Genomic DNA, 14,001 nt, shown 5'->3' with positions numbered 1-14,001 from the left:
AGACGCTGTGATGAGGATTTGTGTGCAAGTGATTTATTTAAAAAGTGCTACCAGGAGGAACCAGTAAGGGAGTAGGAGAAGCGGGAAAGGGAAGGAGAGGAAACCAAGCAAATGTGATCTCAGGCAGAGAGTAGTTTAGCTTGATCCTGCAGGGGAGCTCTGGATGTCAGTTATGCTTCAGATTTGTCTGGAAACAAGGGAGCTGGGCATTCACATACCAACATCCCTCAGCTGTGGACTAAGGGCTACCCCTGGGAGAGGTCAATTCCCAGGCACTTCATGGAGGCAAAGCATCCACTAGCCTGAGGGCATTCCCCCCACATACCAAGAAAACCCAGAAGTTCTAACTGTTGGAAGAGAAACCACACACCAAAGACCAGGGGGTGTGGCAGTATAGAGTGTATGTGTGTGGGGTGGGTTGGGCAAACAAATCACACAAAAATGATAAAAAGGGATCCATGGCACTGCCATTGTCTCCTATAGAAAACACTGATGACTAAGATTGCTTAGTGACTTTGGTGGGAGTAACTTTAGGGAAGTGGTGGAAGCAGAAGCCAAATGGTAGTGGACTGAGGAATGAATGGCAGGTGAAGAAGTGGGAGGAGGAAAGGGGAGAGCTGTCCTACATGGTTTGGCCAAAAAGGGAAGGACAGAGATATGGAGGGTTGTAGTTTGAGAGGGTTGACAGGTTTGCTTGTTTATATCCTGAGGGAGACTTGATTATGTCGGAAGTCTAAGGGGAAGGGAACCAGTGGAAAGGATGGTAATTGAAGGAGTGAGATTTGGAGAAGGTGCGAAAGATGGGATCCGAGGTATTACTATGTTAATATGAAAGGGAGAAACACTTCTTCCTCAGGAACGGGGGATGCAATACTCAGGATTCTTTCAGCTACAAGTAACAGAACTCCTACCCCCAAGTTAAGGTAGTTTAAACATGAAAAGGGGAGTTTATTGGTTCACAGGATTGAAAAATCAGAGGTAGAATGGTTTCAGGCATGGCTGGAGCCAGAAGCACAATGTCCATTTGAACTTGATCTCAGTCTCTTAGCTCTGCCTTCCTCTGGACTGTCTTCATTCTCAGGCAGGTTATCCCCTCATAGGTAGCAAGATGGCCATGAGCAGCTCCAAACGTACATTCTATCAGCTTAACAATAGTAGCGGAAAAAGATCATAGCTTTCCCAATAGCTCCAGCAAATGCAACAGGGTTGAGTCTCAGCTCAGCTTGGGGCACCCAACTACTATCTGTTGTATAATGGAGAATTTGGTCTTTGTCCCAGGTTCCTGTCCAGGCACAGAACTTTTAAAATACTTGGACTTTCCCAAGTGACAGAAGTGTCTGTTATTCATGAGCCTCTTAGATCACACCTGAGTTTTTGTCAATAATGTGACTAATGGCAAGCCCCTAGATGGCTTCAGGGTGGGAAGCTGGTCACCAGAAAGACCAACCTTGTGATTAGAGGGTTGGTATTTTGAACGAGCTCATCGTCCAGGCAGGGAAGGAGGCCTAGAGATTGAGTTCAGTCACATGGCAATCATTTAACCATTGTGCCTAAGTAATGAAACTCCAGTAAAAACACTGGAAACTGAAGCTCAGTGGGGCTTCCTGGTTGGTGAATACATTGGTGTGGCAGGAGGGTGACATGCCCTGACTCCATGGGGAGAGGGCAGGGGCGGTCTGCATGTGGACCCTCCCCGACCTCACCCTGTATCTCTTTTCATTTAGCTGTTCCTGACTTGTATCCTCTATTATAAAACTGTAATCAGGGGGTCGGCCCCATGGCCGAGTGGTTAAGTTCGTGTGCTCTGCTTTGGCAGCCCCGGGTTTCGCTGGTTCAGATCCTGAGTACAGATGTGGCACTGCTCATTGAGCCATGCTGAGGCGGTGTCCCACATGGCACAACCAGAAGGACCTACAACTAGAATATACAACTATGTACTGGGGGGTTTTGGGGAGAAGAAGAAGAAGAAAAAAGGACTGGCAACTGATGTTAGCTCAGGGCCAATCTTTTAAAAAAAATAATAAACCCAAAAAACTATAATCATAAGTATCGCACTTTCCTACATTCCATGAGTTGTTCTAGCAAATTATCAAACCTGAGGAGGGTCAGAAGTGCAGATAGCTGGGGGACTGTTGGTCAGAAATGCAGATGGTGTCAGCCTGGTGGCTGTTAAGTTTACATGTTCCACTTGGGCGGCCCAGAGTTCTCCGGTTCGAATCCTGGTGTGGACCTACGCACTGCTTGTCAAGCCATGCTGTGGCAGGCATCCCACATAAATAGTAGAGGAAGATGGGCACAGATACGAGCTCAGGGCCAGTCTTCCTCAGCAAAAAGAGGAGGATTGGTGGCAGATGTTAGCTCAGGGCTAATTTTCCTCAAAAAAAAAAAAAAGAAAGAAAGAAAGAAAAGAGTTTGGGTTGGCCCCGTGGCCTAGTGGTTAAGTTCGGTGTGCTCTGCTTTGGTGGCCTGGGTTTGGACCCACACCACTCATTGGTGGCCATGCTGTGGCAGCCACCCACATACAAAATAGAGGAAGATTGGCAACAGATGTTAGCTCAGGGTGAATCGCCCTCAGCAAAAGAAACCAGACAAAACAAGTGCTGATGGCTGGGGGACCCCATTTGCAGCTGGCATCTGGAGTGGGGGAAGGCTTTGGGAGGAGTGAGGTCATAATTTGTGGGGTCTGTTAATTCTGGGTAGTTAATGTCAGAACCAAACTTCAGTACACCAGCTGGGGTTGAAACAGAATACTAACCCTGAACCAACACTTGTGACCAAGAGGGATAGATTATGCTGATTGTTAAACACCGGATCACAGACCCCTCCTCTGAGATTGGAATGGGCCCAGCGCCGACCAACCTCCATGGGCTGAGCACAGCAGAGGGTGGCTCCTTAAAGGAAAACCCGGGTCTCTGACCGGAGGGGAAGTGGTTGCTTGTGGGATTCTGGAGGTCATCTTGGCCCTCCTCCACCTCAAGAGATGGGGATTTCTCCTATTTTGTCTTCTTTTCTGGAATATCAAGTTCAGCCTTGGTACTTTGGCTGCGACCTCCTACCCCTCCACATCATACTCTGCTCACTCAGGACATTCTGACAGCCTGAAGTCCTCCGGCTTCACTGAGGCTCTGCCTCTGAGCCTACACACACCACTTCCCTCGCTCCTGTAGGTCTTCCTCCCTTCCGTTTCAGGCTTCAAAGTATGGCCTCCTCTAGGAAGCCATGCATGGCCAACCCACTTAGGCCACCTCTCAAGTACCTTTTACTTAGTAGCTTTGTGTGACATTCACAAAGTGTTTCCAATTGGAGTGTCTCCAGTCACAGCTGAGGGACATGAGTGTGATCGGAGTTCTGTGTTTGGAGGGGCATCCAGGGCCCGTATGAGGGGAGTGTGGGGGAGGACTGGAAGCAGAGGAGACGGGTGCAAGGGTCCTGGAGAGGGCTGACGCCACCGGGCCAGGGCAGTGCAGTGGGGTTAGTACCAAGGAGAATGTCCAGAGAGATTTCTGAGGAGGCATTGCCAGGCTGCTTGGTGGACAAAAGAGCGATGGATGCCCCTGAGCTTCCAATAAGTCTGTTGAGTGGCACCGAGGACAAAGCTCTGGGTCCTAGTTGCCAATTTGCTACTAAGTTGCTAGACAGCCCAGGACTCATTTCAATTACGCCAGACCCCACCCTCCTTTTAGAAGTTAGAGCTACCACAAATCTTAAGAGATCATAAAGTTTAACCTCGTCCCTCCATCCCCATTTTATAGATAATAAAGCACAGGCCCCAAAAGTTACAGTGATTGACCTTTATTTTTAAAATGAATGCGAATATAAAATTTGTTTCCCATAGAAAACACCAGGAACTTAAGCCCAACACAAATGCTCAGCTGAAATGATTCGACACATAATTCCTTCAACAAATAGTTCTTCACCTAAGTGTTAGGCACTGTTCTTAGGGTAAAAAATAAGTTCTTACTGTTATGAACTGGTGAGACAGAAAAAACAACAACAACAACAAGCAAGCAAACTAAGAAAATAATTTTGGATGCTTAGGTGCTATGAAGAAAGTCAAAGAGGACCATTGGTAAGAGGGTGACTTGGGGCTACTTTATTTTTATTTATTTATTTATTTATTTTTTGAGGAAGATTAGCCCTGAGCTAACTACTGTCAATCCTCCTCTTTTTGCTGAGGAAGACTGGCCCTGAGCTAACATCCATGCCCATCTTCCTCTATTTTATATGTGGGACGCCTACCACAGCATGGCATTTGCCAAGCGGTGCCATGTCTGCACCCGGGATCCGAACCAGCGATCCCCGGGCCGCCAAGAAGCGGAACGTGCAAACTTAACCGCTGTGCCACCAGGCTGGCCCTGGGGCTACTTTAGATAGAAGAGGTTGACACTTGAGGTAGGACCTGGGTGAGAAGGAAGCCATGGGGAAAGCTACAGGGAAGAGTGTTCCAGGGAGAGGGAAGAACATCTGCAAAGACCCTGAGGTAGAAACAATCATGGGATGTTTGCAGAACAGGATGGCCAGTGTGGCTGGGAGGCAGTGAGAGGAACATCATACTAGATGGGGCCAAAGAGGCGGGCAGGGGCAGGTGATGCACCTTGTGGGCCACAGCAAGGAGTCTGGATTATTTTTTTTAATAACAGCTTTATTTAAAGATAACTCACCTGCCATACAATTCAGCCATTTAAAGTAAGAGTTTGGATTTCATTCTAACTATACCAAGGAGTCATTGAGGGAGGATTAATTTCTGATCCACTTTTTTTTTTTGGTAAGGAAGATTAGCCCTGAGCTAACATCTGTGCCAATCTTTCTCTATTTTGTATGTGGGACGCCTCTACAGCATGGCTGATGAGTGGAGTAGGTCCAGGCCTGGGATCCGAACCCGTGAACCCTGTGCCGCTGAAGTGGAGCACGTGGAACTTGAACCACTTGGCCATGGGGCTGGCTCCCTCTGATCCACATTTTAAAGATGGATCTGGCTGCTGTGTGGAGAATGGATTTGACAGGTATTGAGAATAAGAACAGAAGCTGGGAGACTCACTGGACAGGTTTGTGAGGGAACCCAGATGAGAGATGATCCCAGATGGAACCACAGTGTCGACAGTGAAGACAGAGAGAAGTGGTCACATTTGAGACAGATTTGGGAGAGAGAACCAGCAGGACTGGATAATGGGTTAGATGTAGGGGTGAGGGGAAAGGAGAAAAGTGGTGCTGCTTATTCAGACATATAAGGAGAGTGTGGGAGAAAACAGAGAGTCCTGTTTTGATATGTTAGGTCGGTGGCACCACAGTGGTGGCACCCTTCTGTCTGGAACACTCATTAATAGTTCAAGGGCAAACATTCACAGAGGCCTGCTGTGGGCAGGCACAGAGGATAGAGATAAAGGAAGCCCAGTCCTGACCCTACTCAGGTCACTGTCTCAGACAAGTGCAGCCAAGAAATATGTCTCAGGGTACCAAGGGCTGTAAGACAGAATCTGTTTGGATGTATCTGGCTGCAAATAAGAGACAACTCTGACACAGTCCAGCTTAAACAATAAGGATCCCCATCGTCACACACTACAAGGAGTCCAGCCTTCTAAAATCCTCTTTGCTTTGCCCTCTTCTGAATTTCGGCTTCATCATCGACTGGGAGCAAGGTGTGTACAGTAGTTCCAGGCTTCCCATCCAGACCCAGCAACATCCAAAGTCAGAATGAGGTCCATCTCTTCGGCGTCTCCTTAAGAGTGAGAGACCCTTTCCTGGAAGGCCCCAACCCACCCACAAGCAGATCTGCTGCCAATCATTGGCCCCAAAGGAGTCACACACCCAACCCTAAACAAGCCCTCTGGCAGGGAGAATAGGACCACCAGAAGTGTACTAGGCCTGTCAGGACTTATTCCCAGAACTGGGGAAAGGGCCACCCTGAACAAAATCAGGGCCTTGCCTGCAGGAAGATGGAAAAATGGCTGTTCAGCAGGAGCTCAAAGTGTCTGTCACACAACAGAATGAACGGACTGCTGGGAGGGCGGGGGGGTGGGGGTGGGGGGGGGTGGGCCGGTGACCCAAAAGGCAGTTTGATTTTTAACAGCTTTTTTTTTTTTTTAAGATTGGCACCTGAGCTAACATCTGTTGCCAATCTTCTTCTTTTTCTTCTTCTTCTTCTGCTCCCCAAAGCCCCGAGTACACAGTTGTATATTCTAATTGTAGGTCCTTCTGGTTCTGCTATTTGGGACGCCACCTTAGCATGGCCTGATGAGCAGTGCTAGGTCCGCGCCCAAGATCTGAACTGGTGAAACCCTGGGCCGCCAAAGTGGAGCGCGTGAGCTTAACCACTCAGCCACAGGGCTGGCCCCAGCAGTTTGATTTTAAGAGCATCTTTTTTAAGACTTCAAGATTCTGCACAGAGAATTTTTCTTTCACTGTAATCACATAAATGTTTGAAAGAGACAAAAATCTCTCTTTCTTGAAGCAAATTCACAACCTCTTAAAGCCATGATTGTTTTTGACTTCCTTTGTCCCACTCCCCACTCCCACCTTGTACGCATGCTATTTTTCTATGGTAGCCAGCCTTCCTTCTTCATTTAACACTGCTCCCAAGCATTTTCACAGGTGGTTGGCTCCCCTTGTCTCTGCAACTCTGTGCCCACTCAGTTAATATTTAGTGGCTAAGCCAAAATTCATGCTACCATATCCACATACTGGACACTTGTGTTCATTCCACTCTTTCACTGTGATATTGGTCTTAGGCATGGCTGGACATCTGGGCAAACTTCCTGCCATCAGTCCTGCTCCCCAACATCACAGTTAGAATACATCTCTCAGCCTTCTCTGATACAAGGACACTGACATATGATGATCCAGGCTTCTCCAATCAGACACATCCATGTGAGACTTTGAATTTGCCTGGCTTTGGGGGCCAGGGGAGAGAGAAGGTCATTTCCTTGATGCAAAAGTGGCTTCAGTGCCACAAGCAGTATTTGCTGCAGACAAGACTAAGTCCTGGCATTTAGTGTTTGGTGGCAGTGGCAGTAGCAGCAGTTTTCTTAACAGGTCAGATCAGTTTTATGGCTTGGGAGCTATTTCTCCAGCCCGCCCCACAATTCTGTAAGCTGCCTAGCACCCTTACACAAATCCCTCTTCTGCTTAGACCAGCCAACGTAAATTCTGTTACCTGTCAATCAAGACTCCTGACTTTTACAGAGGATGCTGAAGTCAACAGCTCTACAAAAAATTCTCTCCCTTTGGACTCTTTTCTGAGCACTGTGTTTCTCAAATTTCACTCATTCATGTCCTCTAAATTTGCCATATATTCATACCACCCATAATATCATCTACCAAATGCCATTTTTTTAAACTGATTAATTTTTAAACACAGTATTTACTATGCTAGTCTTTTTTTTCAAACTAATACACATTAAAATAAATACAGCACTGGGGCTGGTCTGGTGGCGTAGTGGTTAAGTTTGTGTGTTCCGCTTCAGCGGCCTGGAGTTTGCCGGTTTGGATCCCAGGCGTGGATCTACACACCGCTCCTCAAGCTGTGCTGTGCCAGCATCCCACATAAAATAGAGGAAGATTGGCACACATGTTAGCTCAGTGACAATCTTCCTCAAGCAAAAAGAGGAAGATGGATAGGAGATGTTAGCTCAGGGCCAATCTTCTTCACACACACACAAAAAAACAAAACCAGCACCACTAAAACAGAAAGCATTAGTTCAAGTACCACCCCCAAAAATCTCACATGCTGGTAGTGGCCAATAGTGTCTCAGGATAAATTCCCAGGAGTGGAGTGACTGAGGTACAGAGTAGGGACAAAGGAAATCCTTTCCTTTTATACTATACTAACCCTTCCTAAGCAGAGGTGATGGACTAGACGGCCGGGAGGACAGAAGTCTTAGCAAGTTCCTCATTTTATCTGAGCAGTAAAATGACAAATTATAGCACAGTGCAGTGGTTAAGGGCACACTTTTTTGGAGTTTAGCTGTGTTGGGTTCCTTAATCACCTTGATGCTCACTTTTCTCGCCTGTACAATGGGGGAAATAATGGCTTCTACCACACAGGATAACATTGGGAGCATTGAATGCGAATGAACATGAAGCATTTGCAATGCCTGATCCATAAAAAGCTCTAGTTCTGAATTTCTCAAACTCCTCTGAGCTTAAAAAAGGTGTGTGTGTGTTATAAATATAGTTTTCCTGTCTCTGCCCAGACCCTACTGAATCATAATCTCCAAGGGAGGAATTAGGAAATCTATTTGAAACAAACACCAATTTGAGTATTAGGATCTGATGAGTTTCGGAAACACTAATCAGAGTCAAGCAGCTGCTACCATCATCCCAGGGAGATGAGACGATGGATGTTAAAGTTAAAGGTCATTCATTTTGCTTGCACTCATTCATTCAGTTAGATATTTACAGAGCACTAACCGCGTGGCCCGCCCTGTGTTCGGTGCTAGGGACACAGAAGGCACAAGAAAAACTCAGGCTGCCCTTACAGGCATTCGAGGCTGGTCCCTCGCCCTCAGTGTCATCTGTAAATCTGGTGGGTAGGTGGGTCGATGATCAAGGGAATTACTTCCTGAGCTGCTGAGGGGCTACAGGGGTGGATGGCAAAGGTTTGTCTGTCCCCGCAGGCTGTGAGCCAAGAGGGCGGGTATTTGAGGGTCAAGGACTGTGGGTCTCAGGACACCATTCCTACCTCCTGTCCAGCCTATTTCCTCTCAGAGCCAGGCATCGAGATCTCCCTATGAAGTAGATACTATTTTCATCTTACAGATAAGAAAACAAACACTCAGGTAAGAGATGTGTCACACGTGAGCCCCACCCTCGAAGCGCGCCTAAGATCGTCTTCCTCCGCCTGGCCACAGTGCCTGGTCCAACCTCCAGCTGCGGCACAAAAGCCTCCAGATCTCTCGCCAAACCTGCGCAGTGGGGTGGACTCTAGGGAATTAGGGACCAGGGCGTTCCTGAGCTGTCCGAGCCAGGGCCGCCGTCTCTGCCTCCCCGAGGCCGGTACCGTCCCTCCGGGCTCGGCAAAGCGCACCTAGCTCCCACGCTAAGTGCAAACCTAGCCCGCCGCCCTGGGAACTACAACGCCCATGAGCCTTCGGGGCGTGGTGCATTATGGGACGCCCCACGTCGTCCTCCAGCGCCGCCAGAGAGAACTGCGTCGCCTGCCTCGGCCCGCCAGGTCCAAGTGCGTTATAGACAGCTTGTCCATCCTTCCCCGCCCGCGAGATACCAGCACCTTCCATGACGTCTCTGTCCTGTGCCCGGAAGTCGGCGGAGATGACCATGAAAACTGGTGGCTAGAGGGGCCCACACTTTCCCTCCCAGCCCTCACTTCCGCCGGAAGTGGCCTCCGGTCTCAAGTGCCCTTTCCTTGTTGCACGCGCCAGCCCCGGCTGCTTGGGGTGCGAGTACGACCACCATGGCGGCCGCCACCCTGCTGCGCGCGCCTCTCTTCAGCGGTGAGGGGGCGAGGAGGGCGATAGCAGCCTGGGGACACGTGGGGGTCTGCGAGAGTGGCCGGGCTTGGACCCGCGTCCTGACTCCAAGCCTCTGCCCCGGCAGGTCTCGGCGCCGGCCCAACCCCGCTACTGCAGGGTCTATTGCGGCCGCTGAAGGTCCCAGCACTGTCCCACTTGTGTCGCGGCCTGGCCGTGGAGGCCAAGAAGACCTATGTGCGCGACAAGCCCCATGTGAACGTGGGTACCATCGGCCATGTGGACCACGGCAAGACCACACTGACCGCTGCCATCACTAAAAGTAAGCGGGGTTGGGGTTGGGGCGTCCAGCAGCATCTGCTTTGCTGGCGGGGTCTGGAGCCAGGGAGATGGGGCCAGCAGAGTGGCTGCTGGAGGTGCTTCGTGTGGCCACAGGAGCCAGAACTCGGGCGGGCGGTGGGTTGGAAGATGCGGGAGACAGATTTCCACTAAACTTGAAGAACTTTGTAATGCATAAATTGGGGACCCGGAATAGCCTCCTCCTAGCCCTCGCCAGTGCCTTGTGCACTGTGCAGAGGCTTTACCCTAGGGAAGTCGCACGGCTTGACCTTGAGGCCCTTTAACGTTTCTTTCCGACCCGAAGTTACCTCTGCTGGAGGAGTTGAGGGAGCTTTATTCTCCCAATTGTCCTTTGTTTAGGTGAGAAGGGCCCAGGGGTGTAGCTCGAGCCCTGCCTCTATCTCTGGAACTTTAGCTGAAAGGTGTTTTCTCTTCCCTCCGTTAGTTTTAGCTGAGGGAGGTGGAGCCAAGTTTAAGAAATATGAGGAGATTGACAATGCCCCGGAGGAGCGAGCCCGTGGTATCACAATCAATGCGGCACATGTGGAGTACAGCACTGCTGCCCGCCACTATGCCCACACAGACTGTCCGGGTCACGCAGATTACGTTAAGGTGAGAGAGTTGCTGGGGACATGGCCAGGAGCTGCCTTCTGTCAGGAAAAATGTTAGACTTGTGGGGAGGAGATTAAGATAATCAATTAAAGATGTATGAGTTTGGGCTCATGGATTTGTGGGCGTTGCCGGTCATAGTGAATGGTAACATGGTAGCTGAGAAAAGTGGTTCCTAACTGTTGTGCTTGGCTAGATGGATGTGGAGCTGAGGTGGTTGTTGAACTAGGCTTTTCTTCTGCTCCCTCTACCAGAATATGATCACAGGCACCGCTCCCCTCGACGGCTGCATCCTGGTGGTGGCAGCCAATGATGGCCCCATGCCCCAGACCAGAGAGCACTTACTGCTGGCCAAGCAGGTACTCAGAGCCTGGGTCGGGATGGAGAGAAGAAGAGTGGGGAGTTGGGCCGCTCAAGGCAGCATCTCTGTCTCTTTCCCATCTATAGATTGGAGTAGAACACGTTGTGGTGTATGTGAATAAGGCAGATGCTGTCCAGGACTCTGAGATGGTGGAGCTAGTTGAGCTGGAGATCCGGGAACTACTCACTGAGTTTGGCTACAAAGGGGAGGAGACCCCTGTCATCGTAGGCTCTGCCCTCTGTGCCCTCGAGGTGAAGATGGGGTCAGGCGAGGGCTGCTGCTGGCAGAGGATGGGGTTGGATGGGCATCCAGAGCTCAGCTCTGAGTCTGGGGAGTGGCTCTTGGTAAGTAAGGGGAGCAGAATGGAAATTTCAGAGTCCTGTCATCTCCACCCATAGCAACGTGACCCTGAGCTAGGCGTGAAGTCTGTGCAGAAGCTGCTGGACGCTGTGGACACCTACATCCCAGTGCCTACCAGGGACCTGGAGAAGCCTTTCTTGCTGCCTGTAGAGTCAGTTTACTCTATCCCTGGTGAGGACCGTGCTCATTGGCATTCTCTCCCCCTAGCAATAGCCTTAGCCAGGGTCCCTGATGTCCTGTCCTGTTTTCTCCCAGGCCGGGGCACAGTGGTGACAGGTACACTAGAGCGTGGCATTTTGAAAAAGGGAGACGAGTGTGAGTTCCTGGGACACAGCAAGAACATTCGCACTGTGGTGACAGGTATAGGAAAGAAGCCTTGGCACCCAGGGGCTGGCTCCAGGATCACCTCTCCCCTTGCAGATCCCTTGGGTCTTCTTTCTACCCCAGATCTTCCTCTCTTGTCTCTTCCTCCTAGGCATTGAGATGTTCCATAAGAGCCTAGAGAGGGCAGAGGCAGGTGACAACCTTGGGGCCCTGGTCCGAGGCTTGAAGCGGGAGGACTTGAGGCGAGGCCTGGTCATGGCCAAGCCAGGTACCATCCAACCTCACCAGAAAGTGGAGGCACAGGTGAGGGCTCCAGGTGATGGTGGGCAGGGCTGAGGCAAACTGTCCCCTGCAGAGAGGCAGTGCTTCCAGCCAAGCCCAGCTCTACCCTCATTGCTCTTTTTCAGGTTTACATCCTCAGCAAGGAGGAAGGTGGCCGTCACAAGCCCTTTGTATCCCACTTCATGCCCGTCATGTTCTCCCTGACTTGGGACATGGCCTGTCGTGTCATTTTGCCTCCAGGGAAGGTACGGTGGGTACAGGAAAGGTGACAGAGTAGAAGGGGCACTTATGATTTTAGCTCTGCCTCACTTACGGTTCCCCAGATGTGACAGTGCGGGTGGCTTTCCCTTGGTCAGGCTGGAGAGAGGCTGGCTAATGATGTAGATGAAGCTAGTGATGGAAGGGTGTGGACCAGTGGATTTAGGGGGTGAGTCCTCCAGTATCCCTTGGGCTGAAGCAGGTTAAAGACTTAGCTATACTAGCATTTACCCACAGAAAGATTTCCCAGAAAATGAAGGTGGTTCCTGTTGGCAGTTTGACTATATACAAGGGCTCAGAGAAGTCCTGTGACTAAGAAACCTGCATAACTCTCTATTTCCTCAATATTTTTTCTCAAGAATGTACCTTATCACTGATCACCGGTCCTTTTCCGCCTTTGCATATGCTGTTTGCGTCTGCCTCACAGCTGGGATGAGGCTATCCCCAGAAAGAATCGCCCTGTTGCATTTTCCCCTAAGTTTTAACCTCCTTGATAGTCAGCAAACTGTTGGAGTGAAGGCACCCTGAAGGCCATGTGTGTTCCCTGTCTCTGCTCCCTCCAGGAGCTTGCCATGCCTGGGGAGGATCTAAAGCTCAGCCTAATCTTGCGGCAGCCAATGATCTTAGAAAAAGGCCAGCGTTTCACCCTGCGAGATGGCAACCGGACCATCGGTACCGGTCTTGTCACTGACACGCCAACCATGACTGAGGAGGACAAGAACATCAAGTGGAGTTGAGTCTGGACCTCTGCTCAGGCTCTCTTGTGTTCAGGGCTGCACTGGTCAGTGTTCTCTCCTTCTGGTGCCCCCCCTTCCCAGGGCACAGGCTGCAACCCAGCATAGTGCAGCTAGACTGACACTTTCCCTGGTCAGAAGGGGCCACATGGCCTGCCAGGTGAGGTAGGTCAATAAACTGTTCTGTGAATAGTAAACTAGTGGGTGTGTCTGGTGTCCTTTGTGTAAGGTGGAGAGGACTGAGGAGTATAAAAAGTGGAGCTGAAGCCCAGGACAGAAGAGCTTGTGAGATATCCTGAGAGTTCATCTCTGTCTTATAGGCTGGAAAAGCTCCTGTCTTCATAAAGCTGTCAGCGCTGCTGTGACACTTGAGAAAGGCAGAGAAGCCAAAGGAGAAAGCCAGTTTAGTGAGCTTTGTATAATTGCCTAGCAAAATGCTACAGTAGGATATTGCTGGACATCCTACTGGGCATTAGTGGGAAAGGATTTGGTTATCACTTGGAGTCAGCATGGGCTCAGCTCAGATGCCAAACCCACCTCATTTCCTCTCTCTTACTAGGCTGTTAATGTCTATGTACCCTTGTTTAAGCTGATAATGTGGACTGTATCTTTCTTCTGAACTAGCACATAAGAAGTACTTAATAAATAGATAATCTGTGTGCTTAATGGGTAATCACCACTTCCATATACAGGAGTGAGAAGTTACAGACTGAAGGTCTCATTTTCAGCATTTACTGGGATTTAAAATTAAGAAAAGGGCTGTCTTTTAAATATGCAGGGAGTGAAATGCTGAGTAGATTTTTAAAGACTTGAAATGACTGGCCAGGATGCTGACCCCAAACAAAAAAGGTAATGTTTGGCAAGGATTAATGGATACTGCTTTCACTCTTGGATCCTGACAGAGGAGTATACTCAGGACAGACAACCCACTGACGAGCAGCCCAGAGACAGGATGCTCTTGAGCCCAACCTGAGAGCTGTTTTGAGAAATTCAGAATCTGACCTGTGACTGCAGAGCAGAGGCAAACAGTAGGCTCGAGGGAAGGACGTAAGGAAGAACTTCACAGAAAAGTGTCGTCCAACAACAGATTTGTTTTACCCTCCAGTGTCCAAGGTGAGGCTGAAAGGTTTCACGGGGAGATGCCTGACTGCATGAAGGCTAAGCTCCCTTCCAACTTTGAGATTTCTGCAGTCCTTCCAGAAAGCATCAGAAGTAACACCTGCAATTATATCTCTCACCGTATTAAGGACCTGTCTCTCCATTTCCACTTGAAACATCCTGAGCCTAGTTGAAAGTTTCCCTGCACCTG

At 49.6% G+C, this 14,001-nt stretch overlaps 1 protein-coding gene across 1 annotated transcript; it reads left to right on the top strand.

Annotated features, from left to right (window-relative positions):
* The first annotated feature begins 9,099 nt into the window (after positions 1-9,099).
* TUFM (Tu translation elongation factor, mitochondrial) lies at positions 9,100-12,892 on the top strand. Its single transcript, XM_014838036.3, has 10 exons — positions 9,100-9,449; positions 9,553-9,747; positions 10,210-10,376; positions 10,628-10,732; positions 10,821-10,985; positions 11,133-11,265; positions 11,350-11,454; positions 11,570-11,721; positions 11,826-11,945; positions 12,522-12,892. Exons 1-10 carry the CDS (start codon positions 9,410-9,412, stop codon positions 12,693-12,695), a joined length of 1,356 nt encoding a protein of 451 aa, XP_014693522.1. The 5' UTR covers positions 9,100-9,409; the 3' UTR covers positions 12,696-12,892.
* The last annotated feature ends 1,109 nt before the right edge of the window (positions 12,893-14,001 follow it).

The sequence above is a fragment of the Equus asinus genome, chromosome 14 (genome assembly GCF_041296235.1).
Source record: "Equus asinus isolate D_3611 breed Donkey chromosome 14, EquAss-T2T_v2, whole genome shotgun sequence".
Taxonomy (NCBI): domain Eukaryota; kingdom Metazoa; phylum Chordata; class Mammalia; order Perissodactyla; family Equidae; genus Equus; species Equus asinus.
The sequence above is the reverse complement of the archived record's forward strand: the minus strand, read 5'-3'. Positions and strand labels throughout refer to the sequence as shown.